Source organism: Cyphellophora europaea (assembly GCF_000365145.1).
Source record: "Cyphellophora europaea CBS 101466 unplaced genomic scaffold supercont1.4, whole genome shotgun sequence".
In the NCBI taxonomy this organism is placed as follows: Eukaryota; Fungi; Ascomycota; class Eurotiomycetes; order Chaetothyriales; family Cyphellophoraceae; genus Cyphellophora; species Cyphellophora europaea.
This window is the reverse complement of record NW_008481810.1, coordinates 2,440,558-2,457,681: the sequence shown is the minus strand read 5'-3', so window position 1 is coordinate 2,457,681 and position 17,124 is coordinate 2,440,558. Positions and strand designations below refer to the sequence as shown.

At 55.9% G+C, this 17,124-nt stretch overlaps 7 protein-coding genes across 7 annotated transcripts; 2 read left to right on the top strand and 5 right to left on the bottom strand.

The window, feature by feature from the left end:
- Window positions 1–608: 608 nt before the first annotated feature.
- HMPREF1541_05176 (uncharacterized protein) lies at window positions 609–1,195 on the bottom strand (the record flags this gene model as incomplete). The annotated part of the gene is made up of 2 exons (XM_008719517.1): window positions 609–1,007; window positions 1,052–1,195. 2 exons carry the CDS (start codon window positions 1,193–1,195, stop codon window positions 609–611), a joined length of 543 nt encoding a protein of 180 aa, XP_008717739.1.
- Window positions 1,196–1,869: 674 nt separating this feature from the next.
- Window positions 1,870–3,772, top strand: HMPREF1541_05175 (uncharacterized protein; the record flags this gene model as incomplete). The annotated part of the gene is made up of 2 exons (XM_008719516.1): window positions 1,870–2,986; window positions 3,033–3,772. 2 exons carry the CDS (start codon window positions 1,870–1,872, stop codon window positions 3,770–3,772), a joined length of 1,857 nt encoding a protein of 618 aa, XP_008717738.1.
- A 365-nt stretch (window positions 3,773–4,137) lies between these two features.
- On the bottom strand, window positions 4,138–6,420 carry HMPREF1541_05174 (uncharacterized protein; the record flags this gene model as incomplete). Its single annotated transcript, XM_008719515.1, has 3 exons — window positions 4,138–5,604; window positions 5,658–5,689; window positions 5,739–6,420. The coding sequence occupies 3 exons, from the start codon at window positions 6,418–6,420 to the stop codon at window positions 4,138–4,140; spliced, it is 2,181 nt and encodes a 726-aa protein (XP_008717737.1).
- A 674-nt stretch (window positions 6,421–7,094) lies between these two features.
- HMPREF1541_05173 (uncharacterized protein) lies at window positions 7,095–8,189 on the top strand (the record flags this gene model as incomplete). The annotated part of the gene is made up of 2 exons (XM_008719514.1): window positions 7,095–7,987; window positions 8,051–8,189. The coding sequence occupies 2 exons, from the start codon at window positions 7,095–7,097 to the stop codon at window positions 8,187–8,189; spliced, it is 1,032 nt and encodes a 343-aa protein (XP_008717736.1).
- A 209-nt stretch (window positions 8,190–8,398) lies between these two features.
- HMPREF1541_05172 (5'/3'-nucleotidase SurE) lies at window positions 8,399–9,349 on the bottom strand (the record flags this gene model as incomplete). The annotated part of the gene is made up of 1 exon (XM_008719513.1): window positions 8,399–9,349. One exon carries the CDS (start codon window positions 9,347–9,349, stop codon window positions 8,399–8,401), a length of 951 nt encoding a protein of 316 aa, XP_008717735.1.
- A 1,255-nt stretch (window positions 9,350–10,604) lies between these two features.
- Window positions 10,605–15,221, bottom strand: HMPREF1541_05171 (uncharacterized protein; the record flags this gene model as incomplete). Its single annotated transcript, XM_008719512.1, has 2 exons — window positions 10,605–10,729; window positions 10,781–15,221. The coding sequence occupies 2 exons, from the start codon at window positions 15,219–15,221 to the stop codon at window positions 10,605–10,607; spliced, it is 4,566 nt and encodes a 1,521-aa protein (XP_008717734.1).
- An 823-nt stretch (window positions 15,222–16,044) lies between these two features.
- On the bottom strand, window positions 16,045–16,599 carry HMPREF1541_05170 (uncharacterized protein; the record flags this gene model as incomplete). Its single annotated transcript, XM_008719511.1, has 1 exon — window positions 16,045–16,599. The coding sequence occupies one exon, from the start codon at window positions 16,597–16,599 to the stop codon at window positions 16,045–16,047; it is 555 nt and encodes a 184-aa protein (XP_008717733.1).
- Window positions 16,600–17,124: the final 525 nt, after the last annotated feature.

The following is a 17,124-nucleotide window of genomic DNA, read 5'->3' as shown; positions in this document are numbered from 1 at the left end:
CGAGACCGTTCATTCGACTGGTGGAAATGGAGATAAGCAAAAGCTTAGCACCAATTAAGATCTCGTGTATGAAGCTTCAAATAGCCTATTTCGCCTCCACTTCGGCAGAGGGGTAGCATTCGCCTTTGCTCGGACTGCCTCTTAGGCTACCATGATCGTAGACCTTATAGCCGTCTCATTGCGTCGTTCTACAAATATCACCCGATCTGCTGTCGAGGCTATGTGAAGAGCACACCATCGTGGAGACACTGCAAGTCGTGATGCCAGCATTCGTCTCGAGACAGATGTCATTCAATAGATCGACCGGCCCACCGGCCTGATGCTGCAACGCGTGCGAAAGATTCTATTGACCCAGAAGTTTGGGAAAGGCTCCTCAAGGTGCTCGGACCTAGGCAGTCTACAGGTACGCTTATATACCCGGAAATCGTGATACCTGTCGATCAGACTCAGCCAAGTGTCAGTACCAGTATCGACCCGTGAGGTAGATGCTAACAACATTGAAGGTTAGGTGTTTTCTATGTCGATCTAGTCTTTGCCCAGTCTTCGTCCGTGTACTGACTATGCTGAAAGAGATATCCATGATCACTGGAATAATCTCAAATCCCATGTCATAACTTGGTCTCAGGGAACTCGATGCTGGCCTTGTCGTGCTCACAGGAACACAGCACTCGCCCATCCGCCTTGTCCTTCATCAGACCTCGGATCATAGCAAGCCTCTTGCCGACCTGCAAGACCTCACACTCTATCAAGACAGTGATGCCTTGCCTCACTGGTCGCATGTAGGTCACATTGAGTGTCCTCGAGACACCTCCAAATTCCCAAAACCCTTGTCGTGCGACGGGAGCTATACACATGGATGTACACATGTCGAATATCAGAGATACAGCGCCTCCATGTGCATTTCCCATCCTACTGCAATAAGTTGGCGTCATCTCGAGCTCGAACACTGATGTAGTGTTAGGTGGGCCAGTGGCACTCAAGATCTGAATGTCCCTCATGAGGGCGCTCTGCTATAGTGAGCGCAGATCAGAGTGCAGGGTAATGGGCTTACCTCGAAGTGAGAGGCACTGTCCGACCGTTGGTAAAACTTGAGGTATTCTGCTATCCGTGCTTTGGGATCGGCAATTCTGAAATCGTTTTTGATTCCGGGTATCTCGAGGAACTCGGGTCCATACCGCCTGCTGGAAGGTCCCATCTTGCATTAGCCACCCTCTTCGACTGATCATACACATGAGTCGAGGACATTGTGGTTTGGCTCGCGGCCATGAATGGATCGAATTGCCGCACGCGGGGCGCCGAGGTACGTGCCTCGGCTATTAAGCTGGGCGGGCAACTTTTTTGTTAATGGATACATCAGACAACGCCCTGCATTGATAATGAGGATCCATGGATCAACGTAGCCCCCAGAACTAGCGGTCCCCATTGAGACATTATACCACGCAGAATGGATAATGTCGCGCCCATGGCAAGGCTCTTTCCCATGTCCCGCAATATGCCCACCACCGCGGAGTCAGGGAAGGTGGAGGCCTGCTATCCCCTCACGCCAAGACCTCCGGTGGACGTCGAACGGTCGAAGTAGGTAGTCCGATGCGAGCGATGTGTCGTGCGTGCTCTGTACCCAGTACGGCCCGGCCGCGGGGATAACGGACTGTTCAAGGCGCTAGCTCTCCCTGCAGAACGACGTCAATACCTCGTGTGCGGAGCGAGCTTTGCTTGTATACGGTGAGGATCTGCCGTTCTAGTAATGCGACCTCGTGACGGCCAAAACTGTGCAAGTACCTTGGAGCTAATGGAGTTATGATGCCGCTGAATGCGTACTTAAGGTGAGTCAGTGCCTGCAGAGCTCTATGAGCCAGCAATACGTGCAATATGGCGCTACTGCTGCAACTTGTGCTGGGGACTGTCGCCCTAGGTCAGCAAGTCTACATTCCCGCAGAGGGTCCAACGACTCGGTCGCAATGCTCTACCCCAACTTCGACTCAACCTGCGTACTCTCATACGTCTTTTAGCTACACACTTACCGAGACTGTGAGGTATGCTACTTCAGTAGCTTCACCCACGACCACATCAACCTATGCTCCGCCACCAGCGTCTGTAACCTCTCTGATTTCCTCACTCTCATACACCACCTGGGGGAGATGGGATCCCAATGCCACAGCTTCCGCAAATGACACCGACAACCCATATGGCGAGGCTGCATGGACAGCTCTGTGGGAACTCGCCAACCCTCCCAACTTCACAGAGACGAGCGTCTACAGCGCGACCGTTTCCCCAACTGCCATCCCCAGCAGTGAACTGGTCCTTCCACCAAGAGACTACTTTGGCCCAACGGATTGTTACAACTTTCCGGAGGGCTTCGCCTTTGGTGTTGCGAGCTCGGCATCCCAGATTGAAGGCGCCACGGCACAAGAGGGCAAATCACCCTCACTGATGGACATTCTCGTGCAAGACGACCGGGCAAAAGACTACGTCACTAACGAGCACTACTACTATTACAAGCAGGACATCGAACGAGTCGCCGCTATGGGTGTCAAATACTTCTCCTTCAGCATAGCGTGGACTCGCATTCTGCCGTTTGCCTTGCCTGGCACCCCGGTCAATCAGCAAGGCATCGACCACTATAACGATGTTATCAACTTCATCCTGGAGAAGGGCATGGTTCCCGAAGTCACCTTGCTTCACTTCGACACACCGTTGCAGTTCTATGGCGACAATCAAAGCACGGCTGCCGATCCTCCAGAGATCGGCTATGTCAATGGCGCATATCAAAACGAATCCTTCCCGGACGCCTTTGTCAACTATGCTAAGGTTGCCATGACCCACTTTGCCGACCGTGTACCTGTGTGGTATACCTTCAACGAGCCGCTGCTCTACTCATACAACGGCGTGTCTATCGATCACGTTATCAAGTCTCACGCCCGAGTCTACCACTTCTACAAAGAGGAGTTGGGTGGCACGGGAAAGCTGGCATTGAAGTTCAACAATAGTGAGTACTCAGCCACGCCAAACTTCCCCTCAAACTGACGCTGCAGACTTCGGCGTCCCCCGAGACCCAACCAGCGAAGCCGACATCACCGCCGCCGACCACTTCAACTCCTTCCAGCTCGGCCCCTTCTGCAACCCCATCTACCTCGGCCTCGACTACCCGGACTCGTTCAAGTCCACCATCTCCGACTACGTGCCCCTCAACGCGACCGACCTTGCCTACCTCAACGGCACCGCCGACTTCCTCGGCATTGACCCCTACACCGCCACGGTCATCGCCCCTCCCACTCCGGACTCCATCGACTCCATCGCTTCGTGCGCCGCCAACGCCTCCTCGCCCTTCCGCCCCTACTGCGTCAACCAAACCACCCTGACCACCACAGGCTGGAACGTCGGCTACCGCAGCCAATCCTACGTCTACCTCACCCCAACCTACCTGCGCCTCTACCTCAACTACCTCTACAACACCTTTTTGACCCCCATCGTCATCACCGAATTCGGCTTCCCCGTCTTTGCGGAAGCCACCAAGGACCTGCCAGACCAGCTCTTCGACACGCCGCGCTCCCTCTACTACCTCAGCTTCATGAGCGAGGTCCTCAAGTCCATCTGGGAGGACGGCGTCGACGTCCAGGGCGCGTTCGCGTGGAGTTTCGCCGACAACTGGGAGTTTGGCGACTATGACGCGCATTTTGGGATTCAGACCGTGAATCGCACCACGCAAGAGAGGGGGTATAAGAAGAGTTTTTTCGATTTTGTGGATTTCATGCGCGCCAGGGGGGTGGAGTGAGGGGGGGATGTTTGCGGTGGGTGTAGGAGTGGGAGGAGGAGAAGAAATGGGAGAAGCATGATGACGGGAAGGTGAAAGAGTGATCTCTGGAGCCGGCGCGTGCTCGGGGAGCGTTTTGGCTTGATCCGTGCTTTCTGCTAGCATCATATGAAGGCTGGCCCTAGCCTGGCTCCCGTACGAACAACGGAATATATCCCACCTCTTCCACCCACGCGGGCTTTCATGCTACATCTCCTAGGCAGATTGCGCCCAACATTGATCGTTGACGTAGCAGATGACTTGTTGCACAACACTCTACACCAGCAACATCCCCAGCGCCGGTGTGCAGCCCACCATCAACAAGGGACCGAGCGCGACTTTCTTTGTCAGCCTATATTCAAATCATCCAAGAACGACCCAGTACTGGCGTCCCACGCCTCACCCATCTCCGCTGCCGCGCCCCCAGGCTGCTGTAAGTACGAGTCCAGCAGCGACCAGTCCAGCGCGGACGAGCCATCGATCATGTCGAACATCGGGGGCTGGTACGGATAACCTGTGAAAGCACCCGCGTTGCCAGGATTGGGTATAGTCAGCTGGGTCGGCGCCGCCGGTTGCGGTGCTGCAGCGTGCGACTGATACGGAGGCGGCGGTGCTTCGGTGGCAGGGCTGCTCGGTGGGGGCCTCTCGGCCGACTTGATCATGAGTTCGAGGGTGCGAGCGGCGATGTTGGCTTCGGCGGAGAAGAGGCGGCTGGCGGCCCAGATGCGCTGCGAGACCTTGAGGGCGTCGAGCTCCTTCTTGGCCAGGTCGTCGTAGGCGCCTGGTTTCTGCTTGGTGCGCACTGACAGGTCGAGGCACAGCACCATGGCGGCGAGGAGGAAGTCGTAGACGGTCAGGGCGCCCAGCATCCAGCGCTCTTCGTGTAGGCGGCCGCCTGGTTGGGAGGCGCCGCTGATGTCGGCTTGACGGGCGAGGATCTCGAGGGCGGCTTCGATGCAGTGGCGGCGAGAGGGTTCGAAGCGTGGATTGGGGTGTTCCTGGCGGAGGTAGGGCCGGTGCACGACGACGAGGCCTTTGAGGTAGAGCATCTCGATGGTGCAGCGCTGCCAGATGAGGGAGGCTGGGTCCATGAACGATTCGCGGATGTCGCGCCGTTGCAGGATGGTGGGGACTGTGCTGTATGCTTCTCGCATCTCCAGGTCTAAGCTGATGGTGCGATCGTAGGTCGTGGGTGCAAGGGTCTGCGTGTGCGCTGTGATCTTCTTGAAGACTAACATGACGCCGTGCTTGGCGATGGTGTACAGGACCGGCGTGTCGTTCGTCATTGGTCGGGGAGGGGGGAGGACTTCAATCCCGACAGGCAGGTCCGAGAACTCGTAATTACCAGGGGCTCGTGTGTCGCAGTATTCGGTAGGGATCATGCTCGGGAAGCCAACCTGGAACGACCCCAATGCCTCGGACTGCACAATATTCATCCACACGCGACGACGCATCTCTCCATCAAGAGTGGAGATGTTCGGCAGCTTGCTCGGGTCACGGTGGTAACCCATGCGGAATGCAAGCTGGATGACATGGCCCATCTTCACCCACAGCTGGTTAACTGATGTCCTGCCGGTCAGGAAGCAGCTCTGCATGTGCAATATTAGGGCTTCAAGAACATGCTCATTGGCTGCGACATGGTCGCCAAGAACGAGGCACTGTGTGGTCCTGAGCTGCATCACATCTATATTTGGGAGTGTGTCGTCGGGGCCTTTGGCTATCTGGCGCAGTCCAGTAGCCATGCTCAAGATAGCGAACAGCAACCCCAGCCATATCAAGTCAACTTGGGCAGGAGCCCTCCAGAACCGTTGATACTAGCCACAGTCAGTGTCAACATCGGGTAGCTTCAGCCCTGAGCAGGACTTACCTCAAGTCGGAACTTGTCCGGATGAATTAGACCTATTTCGCGTCAGAATCGCTGCCTCGACGGGACCTGACCGTGACTTACCGAGAACAGCATACCTGGCATTGAAGTAGTGTGAGACCAAGACGTCACAAATGGCCTGAGTGGGCAGAGCATTGAGGATATCATCTAGGTCCGCACTTGTAGAACCGGGAAACACCAGGACACTGTCTGGATCTGACACAGTCCCAAGACTGGCCGACGTGTCTCTGGGTAGAGGTTGATCTTCAGATGTCAGCTGTTCTCGCACCTCCTTGAGTTCCTCCAAGATGGACTTCCAGTGGCTGCCATCGACGTAGTTGATCTGACCGCCCAGCCCTAGGACTGCGCGGGGACTCTCTTTGTCGATTGGCTGAGCTTTCAGGTGCTCCTTAGAGGACGTGATGCGCTCTGCTCCCGTTCCGGAGGGACCGTGGACGTTTGATTCACTGTCATCACCTTGGCCGGAGCCTGATCTCGCGCCTGGGTTGGGTACCTGGCCAGATACAAGTCCGGAGACCAGGTTCTCTAGGTTCTTCAACTTCTCCTGGAGTTGTGCTTGCTTGGAAGGCACATTGGATCTATTGCGTTTAGCGTTGCCCGCGTAATGACATTGAGCCTGCTTGTTGCGCCGAATGCAGGTGTCGCAAGGGGAAGCCCGATTGCACTTTAATTTGCGGCCACGACACGGCTCGCAAGAAACAGGTAATCTGTTCCTCTTCTCTGTCCTCACAGACTCCGTCTCCATGCCTGGTCAAAGTCTGGAAGAGCCTTGTCACTCGGTCAGGAGTGGTCGAGAGGTCTAGTCCAGGACGATGAGATAAGGTTTCCCACAGAAGAGACAAAAGCGGGATATGTCGCGATACGTGGACACCAGGTACGCATACCTATGCCAGAAACGTCGAGCCAGAAGGGCAGGAAGACGCCAAACATAGTACAGCGGCTCAGAAAGGCGTGGTAGATATGAGGTAGGATAGTAAATGGCGCGGGCGGGTTTTATATCCCCGCTCCGCCCTCGTTCCGCCAAGATGACATGTCCGACTGACCCTTTGAGAACGTCCTTCTTTCCAACAGTGATGCTAGAAGACCCAAGTCATGCGTCGGGATCCGAGCGATTACTAATACACGTCTATCATACGCATCCTCGTTGAATCGCGATGGATCTATTATGCCCGAAAACTGCTCCTTTGGGATGACTTTGTAGTAGGCCAGTGGTGCCTCTGCGCTATCAAAAATACCTTAGCAGAGAGCCTATCTCGACTATAGCACGGCCCGCAAAGAAGTCCGCCCCGACGACAAACATATAACAAATATGGCATTCGCATTCCCATCCCGGGACAAGTCTTGAAGAAGAAGACATATTCAAAACAACTCCCGCCTTTACATCCCAATTCAATCACCATCACCATCGGCTGGCACACAATGTCGACACTATCTGCCCTCCACGCCGCCGTCCACGTCCTCCTCTCCAATCTCTTCTACCGCCTCCCAGAGCCCCATGACTACAAGTCCCTCGCCGACCAAACCATCATCGTAACCGGCAGCAATGTCGGTCTCGGCTACGAGCTCTCGCGGCACTACCTCCGCCTCGGCGTCGGCAAGCTCATCATGGCAGTCCGCAACGAGACCAAAGGCGAGACGGCGCGCCAAACCCTCCTCAGCTCGACAGGCCGCTCCGCCGGGGCCGCCGAAGTCTGGCTCCTCGACATGGACAACTACGATTCTGTCAAAGTGTTTGCGGCGCGGGCGGCCTCCCTCCCGCGCCTCGACGGCGTGTGCGCCAACGCGGGCCTGGCGCCCCTGAAATTCACCGCCAGCGCGGGCGCCGAGTCAGGTCTCGAACAGACGCTCAACGTCAACGTCGTCAGCACGTTCCTGCTCTTCTTCCTGCTCCTACCCGCAATGCGCGCCTCGGAGCAATCCACGGGCGTGCGCCCGCACTTCTCCATCCCCAACAGCGCGCTGCACTACACGGCGTCGGTGAAGGAGCTGACGCCGCGCAAGGGCACGTTCGCGCGCCTCAGCGATCCCAAGCAGGCCGACATGCCGGCGCGCTATCCGCTGAGCAAGTTGCTGGTGTTGTGGATTGTGAGGGAAGCGGCTTCAAGAGGGGTCTCGATGCCGGTTCTCAACACGCCGAACCCGAGTTTCTGCCAGTCGGAGCTGATGCGCGATTACGACGTTGGTCCCGTCACAAGATTTCTAGTGCCGTATCTGGCGAGGACGACAGAGGTGGGGAGTCGTGCGCTGTGGCACGGCATGACGGCGGGTGAGACGAGTCATGGGCAGTACCTGACCAATTGCCATGTGCAATCGTGAGTGTGCCCCTTTTGCAAAAATACGCTGTGGCTTTGCTGACGTTTCGTGTTCTGTTACAGACCCGCTCATTTCGTGAACAATGCCGAAGGCCAGCTCAACCAGAAGCACGTCTTCGAAGAGCTGGTGGAGACTCTTGAAGAGATCCAGCCGGGGGTCACATCCAGCCTGACGACACCGCAGGTGGCGGCACGGAAGTGAGCTGGGCGATGACTAAATGGTATGGGAAAGCGATCCATTGGTTGGATATGCGGTTGAGGTGCACGGCGTCTCTTAGGCAGCGTGTGTGTTGAGCGGTCCAAAGCGTCTATCCCATGAAGCAAGCCCCAGTCGCCGTGCAACGTGTAACAACACCATCCATGGTTGTGCCACTGATTTGCAACCCCCTATCTGCCCTCTCCTCTACCCACTCAAGGCAAACAGCTCAAGAAACCCCCTAAGCGCGCTAGCACCGCCTCCTGCGCCTCCTTATCCGCCGTCGTCTTATCCGCCGCGTCCCCCACACTGACACTAACAAAGCACCCACCTTCAGTATCCACGACACTTCTCTCCGTCGGCAGCCTTCCCCCATTCCCACACGTCTCCACATCCTCGCCGCTCAAGATCCCCGGATTAATACGACTCAACACAAACCGAAACTCCCCGGCCTGCGTACACCTCTCCCCCTCCCCCTCCACGACCTCCGGGAAATTCACATTCAGCCACACCCCCTCGGGCAAAAACGCCCCCTCTGGTGCCGCCGCCGTGACAGCCGCCACCACCTCAGCCGCCAGATCCGCATACAGCCGCGCATACAAGGGCGTCTGCTCACCAAACGCCGTCGGCTCGCCAGACCGTCCACTGAACGCCAATGCGGGGATGCCCTGCTTCACGGCCTCGACGGCCGCGCCCACCGTGCCGCTAAAGGGAACCTGGATGTCGAGGTTGCTGCCGACGTTGGGGCCCGTGACCGCCAACTGCACTTTTTGCCCTCCTTCACCTCCACCTCCACCGAAGAATAAGGGGGCTAGATCGTTGATGCCCGCTTTGAGGGCCGTGACGGGGAAGGAATTGACGTACTGGGCGCGCGGATTCTCGGGGTCGGTGGCGACCGCGGGGCCGGGGGCCGGGCAGCTGGAGAATTGGCAGGGGGTGAGACGCGGGAGTGGGGGGGAGTCGAGGCTGGAGGAGCCGGATTTGTTGTCGGCGGGGGCGGAGAGGATGACGTTGTGGGATTGGTTGGTTAGGGTGGCGTGGAGGGTGCGGATGTTGGTTTCGGCCCAGCCGTCGTCGTTGCTTTGGAGGATGTTGATGGCGTGTGCGCTGGTGGCTGCGGCAGCGGCGGCGGCGGCGAGGAGGGGAAAGGGTTGCGAGGGTTTCATGTTTGGGTTTTTGAGGGTTGTGCTGCAGCGGTTTCCCCTGGGGTTTCGTAATATGTAGCGGTGGTTCCTTCGTAGTGAACCGATTTTAGGTGTGTTGGTCAGTCCGCTAGAATGTGAGTGCGAGCGTCGCCAGCATGTATCTAAACGCGAGAATCTCTTCACCCACAGTCTCAAGATCGCGCAGCCTCACTATACAACGAACACACGCGAAACAATAACACGTTTGACACGCGGCGCCACCCGCAATACCTTATATACGTCCGGCGGCCACCAGATTGGCGACCCTCCTTTCGCGGACCATGTTTCGAATCGAGGCTCAGCGCCCGAAGCCAGGTTCCAGAAGCAAATCCCAGGCCTGATCGCCCTGATCGGCGGCGGCAGAAAGCCTGCAGGCGGTGCCAGGTACCATGGACAAATCTCGGGTGGTCTAGTGGCCGAGCGAATCAGCGACTATTCCTGAGGTGGTATGTGGTTTGCCAAGATGGGAGGAGGTGGGCCAATCGTAGAGGACGGGGGTGGTGCGTGTTGCTTGAGGGAAGAGGGCAGCCAGGATGATGCGTAGAAGTACATATGGCATGGTGTACCTGCAGCCTGGATTGTGGAGAGATGAAGACTATCTGATATGCCTGGGGAAAAGGAGGAGCGCTGGTGGCGTGAACTACTGAGCTGAAGACATTGTACGGGGTGGTCAATTCCTCTACACACTTATATTCGGCTCGAGCTTGCTGGAGGTCATCAGTCATTGCATCACGCAAAGTCAGAACGGCACTTCCCACCAATTTAGTCTCATCATTCACATCTCTATGTATGCATACGCAGTCAGTGAGCCAAGGAAAGATGATAGTCGTCGAGACTGCAGCACCTTCAACCATAGGAAAAAAGCCAGTGCAATGGCAAGTTGGCCCGGACAGCTATTCGTCGCTTCGTCAACATAACACTCGCTCCCTCCCCTCGCTCGCTCGCTTCATGCATGGTTTAGACATTAGCCCCAGCCCTTATCACTTCTCGTCGCAGATCAATCCATACTCCCTTCTATGAATCGTCCCACCCGTCGACGCTTCACGTTCATCTGGAGCTTTCCATAGCCCTTGACTTTCATCTTCGTGCCCAGCAAAGGTTCACTCTGAGAGTTCGCCAATCCACGTTCGCGTCTCTTGAGCACATGAGGTGAGCTCTTGTGCTGACGTGAACCGCGATTACCACAAATATCAGTGCCAGGAGGAGGGGCGAAGCGAACCACAGGCTCAGGTGCTTCCTAAGCACCTGTATTTGTGGTGCTTCGCCTTGCTATGCTGCCTCTCACGCTCCAATTACGGTGTGAGTGGCTCGGCGTAGCCGCATGCCGGTGGGCGTGAGATAGTGTTGAGACGTCATGCTTGCCTATCGTCTGGTCAGCTGAGGTTATTAGCAATAATGGCTTTTCAGACTTACCGTCACAGCACGACCTCACATTCTCGAGGCCTTCCTCTTCTCTCAGCATTTCTTGTCGCAATTGTTCGGCGCTGTCCTGGCGATTGTCACTGACCACGCTGGCGTCATAGATGCTAGTCGATCCGCTCTTCACGTCGCCAGCATGGTTAGCAGAGCGTGATGTTCGGCCTGTGACGCTACCCATCATGCGAGAAAATCGATTCATGCTTCCTGAGCGCAGAGTCTGGTCCTTGTCCGCCTCTCGCGACTGCTCAGCACGACTCAGGCGGCTTGCATCAGCAGTTGATAATCCAGCTTGGGCCGGCTGAGCAGTTGGGCGCACAGAAGAAGTCGCCACTCCCGGAACAGCGCTGTGGCGTACAGAGCCCCGGTTGAGACTGGTGCCACGTGTAGTCCGCGAATTGTAGCTCGACATACTAACTCGGCTGCTGTTCGGCACCAAGCGCGCGCCGTACCCATTGGCAGACACATTGAACTCGTTGACATCATCTCGAGTCACTTCGGTATCGCCAGTAGTGTAGCCTGTGGCCACTTGCTTGGTTGGGTCTTGCTCACCACGAAGCAGCAGATAGCTGAGTGCGTTGAACCAAGTCTCGTGACGCTGGCCCGTACTAGCAGTAAACCGTACTTTTCGCCCCGGCGTAATGACTTCCAAGCTCTTACGATGAAGCCCCGGAGGCATGGGATTGTCGTCCGTCACGACGCGAACGGCTTCGATCGCCACGCTCTTGGCCTTCAGCTCATTCCGGCCTGCGGTTTGTGGATCTTGGTCAGACCAATACAATGTCTTGGTGTACGGGTGGACCCAGAAATACCGGCGGTGACGATTCCCAGACATCTCAGAACGCCCCGTCTTTCGGGTGTACTTCCACAGAAATTCGCCAATCATGGTCTGAGTGATCGCTTGAATCATACGGGGGTCGGTTCCTGGAGAAGCCTCAAAGCCGTGGGACGCTGACACCTGTCCAGGCCGGATGTTGAAACGTTCATCCAGTTCTGACGCGAATGATGACACAGAGGATCGCCGAGAGATCTGAGAGACCGACGTGACCCCTCGTTGATGTCCCTTCTGGACAGTTGCTCTTGATGCGTTGCTGTCACGGGTCGGCGACCGCATAGATCCATCCGCTGGTGTACGCGGTCTCCTCATTGCTGACGCTGGCATCATCGGTGGGCCCATAACCGTTCCTGGCTGGCCAGCGTTGCTAAATTCTTGAGTGGGCGACCGCACAGGCGATGAGACTCGCGCCTTGGCAATGGCCGTCTTGTGGTCGGGTGGCAGTGGTGGGTGATCTTGTCGAATTAGGCTTGACGTTCGGTTGCTGTTGGCACTACCTGGACGCTTGACTGGCGAGGGTACCGCGATGATCGGTGGCAGACCAACCGAATCCTCGCTCTGGGGCGACGTTGGGGACAAAACTGGGACCGCTTTCGGCCCTGCCGACTTCGGTCGCATGACCTGGTCAATCTGGTCTGCTGTGAGAAGCGTTTGAGAGCCTTGGTCATGGCTGGGGTGTTTGATGAAAGCAGGTCTCTCTGCTGAAGAGGTTTGTCTCGCATCCGGTGTTCTACCAGCTGCAGCGTTCTCTGAAATGGCATGCAGCGCTCTCTGGTGGTCTGACTTGTCATCGACCACGCGGGCCTGCTCCGAGGTCTCGTCCTCTGCGATAGCAGGAGCCTGGTTCTTCGATTTCAAGAGGCCGATGGCAGCGGCAGCGGTGGCTAGTAAACCTGCACCACCAGCAGCTGCAACCTTCTCAGCAGTCTTGGGACGAGCCGTCTCAGCGGGTGCTTGCTGCTCATCGAGGCTCCCAACCAATGCAGCAGGTGACTTGGGCGCCTGAGGTGACTCCGGTGTAGTATCCATGGATGCAATGGCAGAGTAATTGTGGGCAAAAGTAGCCATTGGCTCAGGCACTGGCGCAGGCGCGGGAGGTGACTGTGGCGCAGTGTCCTGTATTAGCATGCCAGAATAGCCCAGATGTGGCTTGGGCGTTGCAGGCTCGCGACTGTCAGCTTCTGGACTAACGAGCCCAGCTTCGCTTGCTTGATCCCATACAGTCTTTGGTGGAGTGATGAAGTTATTAGCATTCCTTGAAGGACTTTCATCCATCATCCTCTGAGGGGTATACTGTGTGCTCATGTCAGCCTTTCGCACCGGCGAGACAGGTACACTAGGTGGCAGCGGGAAGTTCGAGGCGAAGGGGCCTTCCATGACCGAAGGCTTGGTAGAGGTCGTGGAGTCGACACGCGGTCCTGGCTCCCATGGCTCGGTCATCATTGCAGTATCAACCATTACCACGGTAGGAAGCGGTGGTGGCGCCTCGAAACTCGTCAGACGTTTGCCAGGGGTATTGATTGTGTATGGTGTCGATTTGGCAGAATTGATGCTCTGTCGGCCTGGTGTGCCAAAGCCGTTGCTGCCGAGCTCGTCCATGTCGCCAAGCTGATCAAACAGGCTCTGCTCCGGGGCTGCTGGGCTTCTATCGTTCGTGATAGTGGCGGGCGAAGAACCCTGAACGACAGACAACGCACGCTGGCTTGTGGGGGTACCTTCGTCGAATTGCCTTGAGTTTCGCATAGACCCGCGAGCGTTCTTCAGCCGGAATTTCGACTGAGTTGGCACTGGAGTGGTCAACTCGTCTTCTTCTTCGCCGGCAGAGGTCGAGGCAGTGCTCATGAAAGACGTTCGATCACCGGCTGGCTTCAGAACCAAGGAAGGCTTGCCTTTGATGGTAGCAGTCCGGTCTGTGCGCGTCGTATTATCCTCGGTTTCAGTCAAATCATCCGTGCTATCTCCAGCAAGACTTTCAGCGCCTGTGGCGAACTCCTCGCTCTCAGTAGTATGCTTCTCGTCTGCAGTCTCGAAATTACGGTCGGCATCAGTAGCAGTATCGTAGGCATCACTAGTATCGGTAGCTGTAGTTTGGGCGAAAGCACCTGGAATCGAAAGATGGCGACGGCCATGAGTCGGCGTCTCAGCGCCACGTTCCTCCCAGTCCTCATCTTCGAGCTCAACATCTGTACGTGGACGCCGATTTGCACCCAGCATTTCAGGCCTGGGGCCTTTGCGAAAGCCATCCTTGGTCTTCTGTCGTTTCGTTCCGCTGCCTGCTGTATCACGTTTTTGCTCGAGCTCATCTCGAGCGTCTTGTAGCATACGCTTGAGCTCAATCTTCTCAGTCTTTTCCCGATGTATGTTGTTCTTGAGGTTTTGGATCATACGGTGAGCGTGATGCAGAGAGCTACGCAGAGTCTCAGACTCCAGACCCGGGTGTCGAGGTGTGGCTTTGGTTGGAGATGGCGGTGGTGACTCGTCTGGCATGTCAAGATCACGATCTTCGATATCCTCACCAACCCCAGAGACCTGACCAAGTTGAGCTTGATGGGATCGAAATTTGGCCGTAATAGCTTGCGCCAGCTCTTGATTCTGGGAGGTGAGCTCGTCGACCTTGGATTGAAGGGCAGCCTTTTCGCCATCACCGAGATCAACCGCCCTTTTCAGTCCGTGCACTTCAGTATCATGAGCTTTCTTCGCCGCTGTGTGCTCTTCAGAGAGCTTGTCATGAGCTAGTCGTATTTCGTCGACTTCGTTCTGGACTCGACTCTTCTCCACAAGTGCAGCTGCTAAAGAAGCACTAAGTTTCTTCTCTCGCTCGGCGGCTTCGCGTGCAGTGGCCTGCAGTTGGTGGTTTTGAGTCTCCAGATTCCAATTCTCATCCTTGTAACGTTGCTCGTTTTCATCCAGGGTGCGCAAACGCTGTGTCAGACCGACAGTATCCAGTTCTATCCTGCTATGGTCCGCTTGGGTCTGTTTGATAAGATCATCGCGTTCAGCCACAGCAGCCTGCAATTGTCTGACTTGAGCAAGTAACGAAGTGCTAATATCGGCCGCAAACTGGAGATCTCCGGCTCGCCCTGATGGCTGATTACGTTGTCGTCGGCTGGGAGCGGTGACTTTGGTAGGAGAAGCAGTGGCCTGGCTGGAGTAGACAGTAGATTCAGGCTGTGGTTTCTCCTCGGCGCTCACGGCGCGAGACTTTGGCAAAAGAGCCTTAGCGATTTCTCTCCCGACATCATCATGCTCTCTTTCGAGTTGTGCAAGTTGCTGTCGCAATTCAGGCGTAATTTCGGACTCGTCCTCACGTTGGCCCAATTCCTTGAGTTTCTGCTGTAAATCGTCTTGTTGCTGCAACAATGATGTGCCCAGCTTCTGCGCCTCCTCTAGCCTGCGCTCGTTCTCTTGCAGCTGTTCTTCAATGAGATGTTTCGCATCGGAGGTGGATGTAGCATGGAAGGGATCTCTTCCTATCGACGGAAAGAGTCGACGTGGCTGCGCTTGAGCAGAGGGACTACCTTCGTCGACGAAAGGGTCCTCGTAGTCGATAGATGTACCATTCTCCCCACGCATACCGTTAAACGCAGCGATGTCCGCTGCCATGTCTATTGAGACGCCTCGCAGGTGGGACGAACGCGTCGGGTCCAGATCTCAACTGACAAGAGCCTGGCGTGGCTAAGGGTTGGCCATTCGCATAAAGTTGGTATAGCGTTTCCTCCTGAGTGACGGCAGACAAGGGCTGCGACGGGCAAGATCAACAGTCAAAGTGACCACAGAGGCTTGAACGGCGGTGCGATGTTGGGTGGAGGAGGTGGTCAATAATATTGACGCGCTTGGCCTCTAACCGAGCAACGGGGGGTGAAAAGCAGTAAACAAGCAACGCTCCCCACCACAAACGCGTCAGAAACCCAAGAGAGGTTCTCTTAGAGTGTCGAAGTGAACGATTGATATTAGAAGAATAATGATATTGTTGGTAGAAGCGTGCAATTGTGCTGCGGTCATAGAAAAGAGGAGATTGCAGCTGGAGTTGCGTCCCTCTCGGCTTCCTTTGTCAACCCTGTCAAGAATCCGTCGACCCACCAGCTTAATGACTTGTTTACATGCCGCCTATTGGCCTTGACCCATGTTTCAGCAATCCTGGTTATTGCTGCCTGCAACTACGATTTACAGGATTCGGGGTAAACAGTGCGAACTCAATTGTTGGCAGTAGAATGGATTATTTACAAAGGATCCATCCAGCCGTGAACAGCTCGCATGTGCACACATCGCCACCGACGAAGCCGTCGCCAGTGACTTATCTATATATAATATACTTCCCTATGCGCCAATCGCCTCGCCTCATCAGTTCTAAATGCTCGTTTGCGCGTTGCATCCGCAAGAAGTGAAATGCTCTCCCCCAGAGAACACGGAACTTGGATCAGGTCGCTCAAGAGTAGCGCTGCTGGTTGCCCTCCTTCTCTCGGAGCCCACCCATACGGTCGAGGTCAAGAGATTGGAAACGCTCAGCATCGGCACGCTGGTAAGGCGGTGCAGGTTCCTGCGAGAGTGGGGACATGCCAACACTGCCGCTGTCGGTAACGTGAACGACAACTACACGGCCAGGACGAGGCTGGCTGCTGCTCTCATTGTCATCCGGGAAGGTGACACGGATCTGGGGAACGGCGGTGGAGGACGGGTTGGCTGAGTTGGCAATCAGATTCATCTTCTCATCGTAGACATAGACACTCTCGTTCCGGCCCAAGTTAGGCAAGTTGGTGACTGAAGCCGAGCGGTGGTGAGAATGGGCGCGATATTGTGGTAGCAATGCCTGACGTTGGGCTATCCGCTTACGGCGCAGGCAGACCAAGACCAGGGATAGGACGGAACCAGCAAGAATCAAGCCAAAGAAGACCATCACAAGAGGCCCCATGCTGGGACCGTAGTAGGCATCGTAATCAGAGTCGCTGGCATCACGGCGCAGGAGTTGCTTCAATGAATCCATGATGTACTATCTGCAGCGTGAGCGGTTTGTCGAGGGCGAGAGGTGAAGCGGTTGCGAATCGGGCTGGTAGAAGGGTTTCGGAAAACCGGTACTGGTGCTGAGACACCTGGACTGTGTCTGATAATGGCTATCTTTGATTGTGGCTTCAGATGGTGGAGAATGTCTTGTATTATCGTGAAGGACGAGGATAATATCGTGATTATTACTTTGCGGCGTCGGGAGATACCTCTGAACGAGTGGACGGCGAGATTTCAGCAAAAGAGTGAAGCTGAGATCTGCCAGAGGAAAAGAGGTACAGAGACGTAGGCGCAGGCCTGGCACACACCGCAGGAAGGTGAAGAGGTGATTGACTGGGTGGAGGGAGTGGCAGAGGAGAGGAAGAGAACACTGCACGCGCTCGCTCGCGAGTTTTGGTCACTAGGGGAGCTCCAGTGACGACGCCTTAGGCGAGGCGCAGTCGGGCAATCAGAGCCGGTCTCACTGAGGCCTTCCAAGAACACACTACTGTATAGTCGCCCGCGCAAG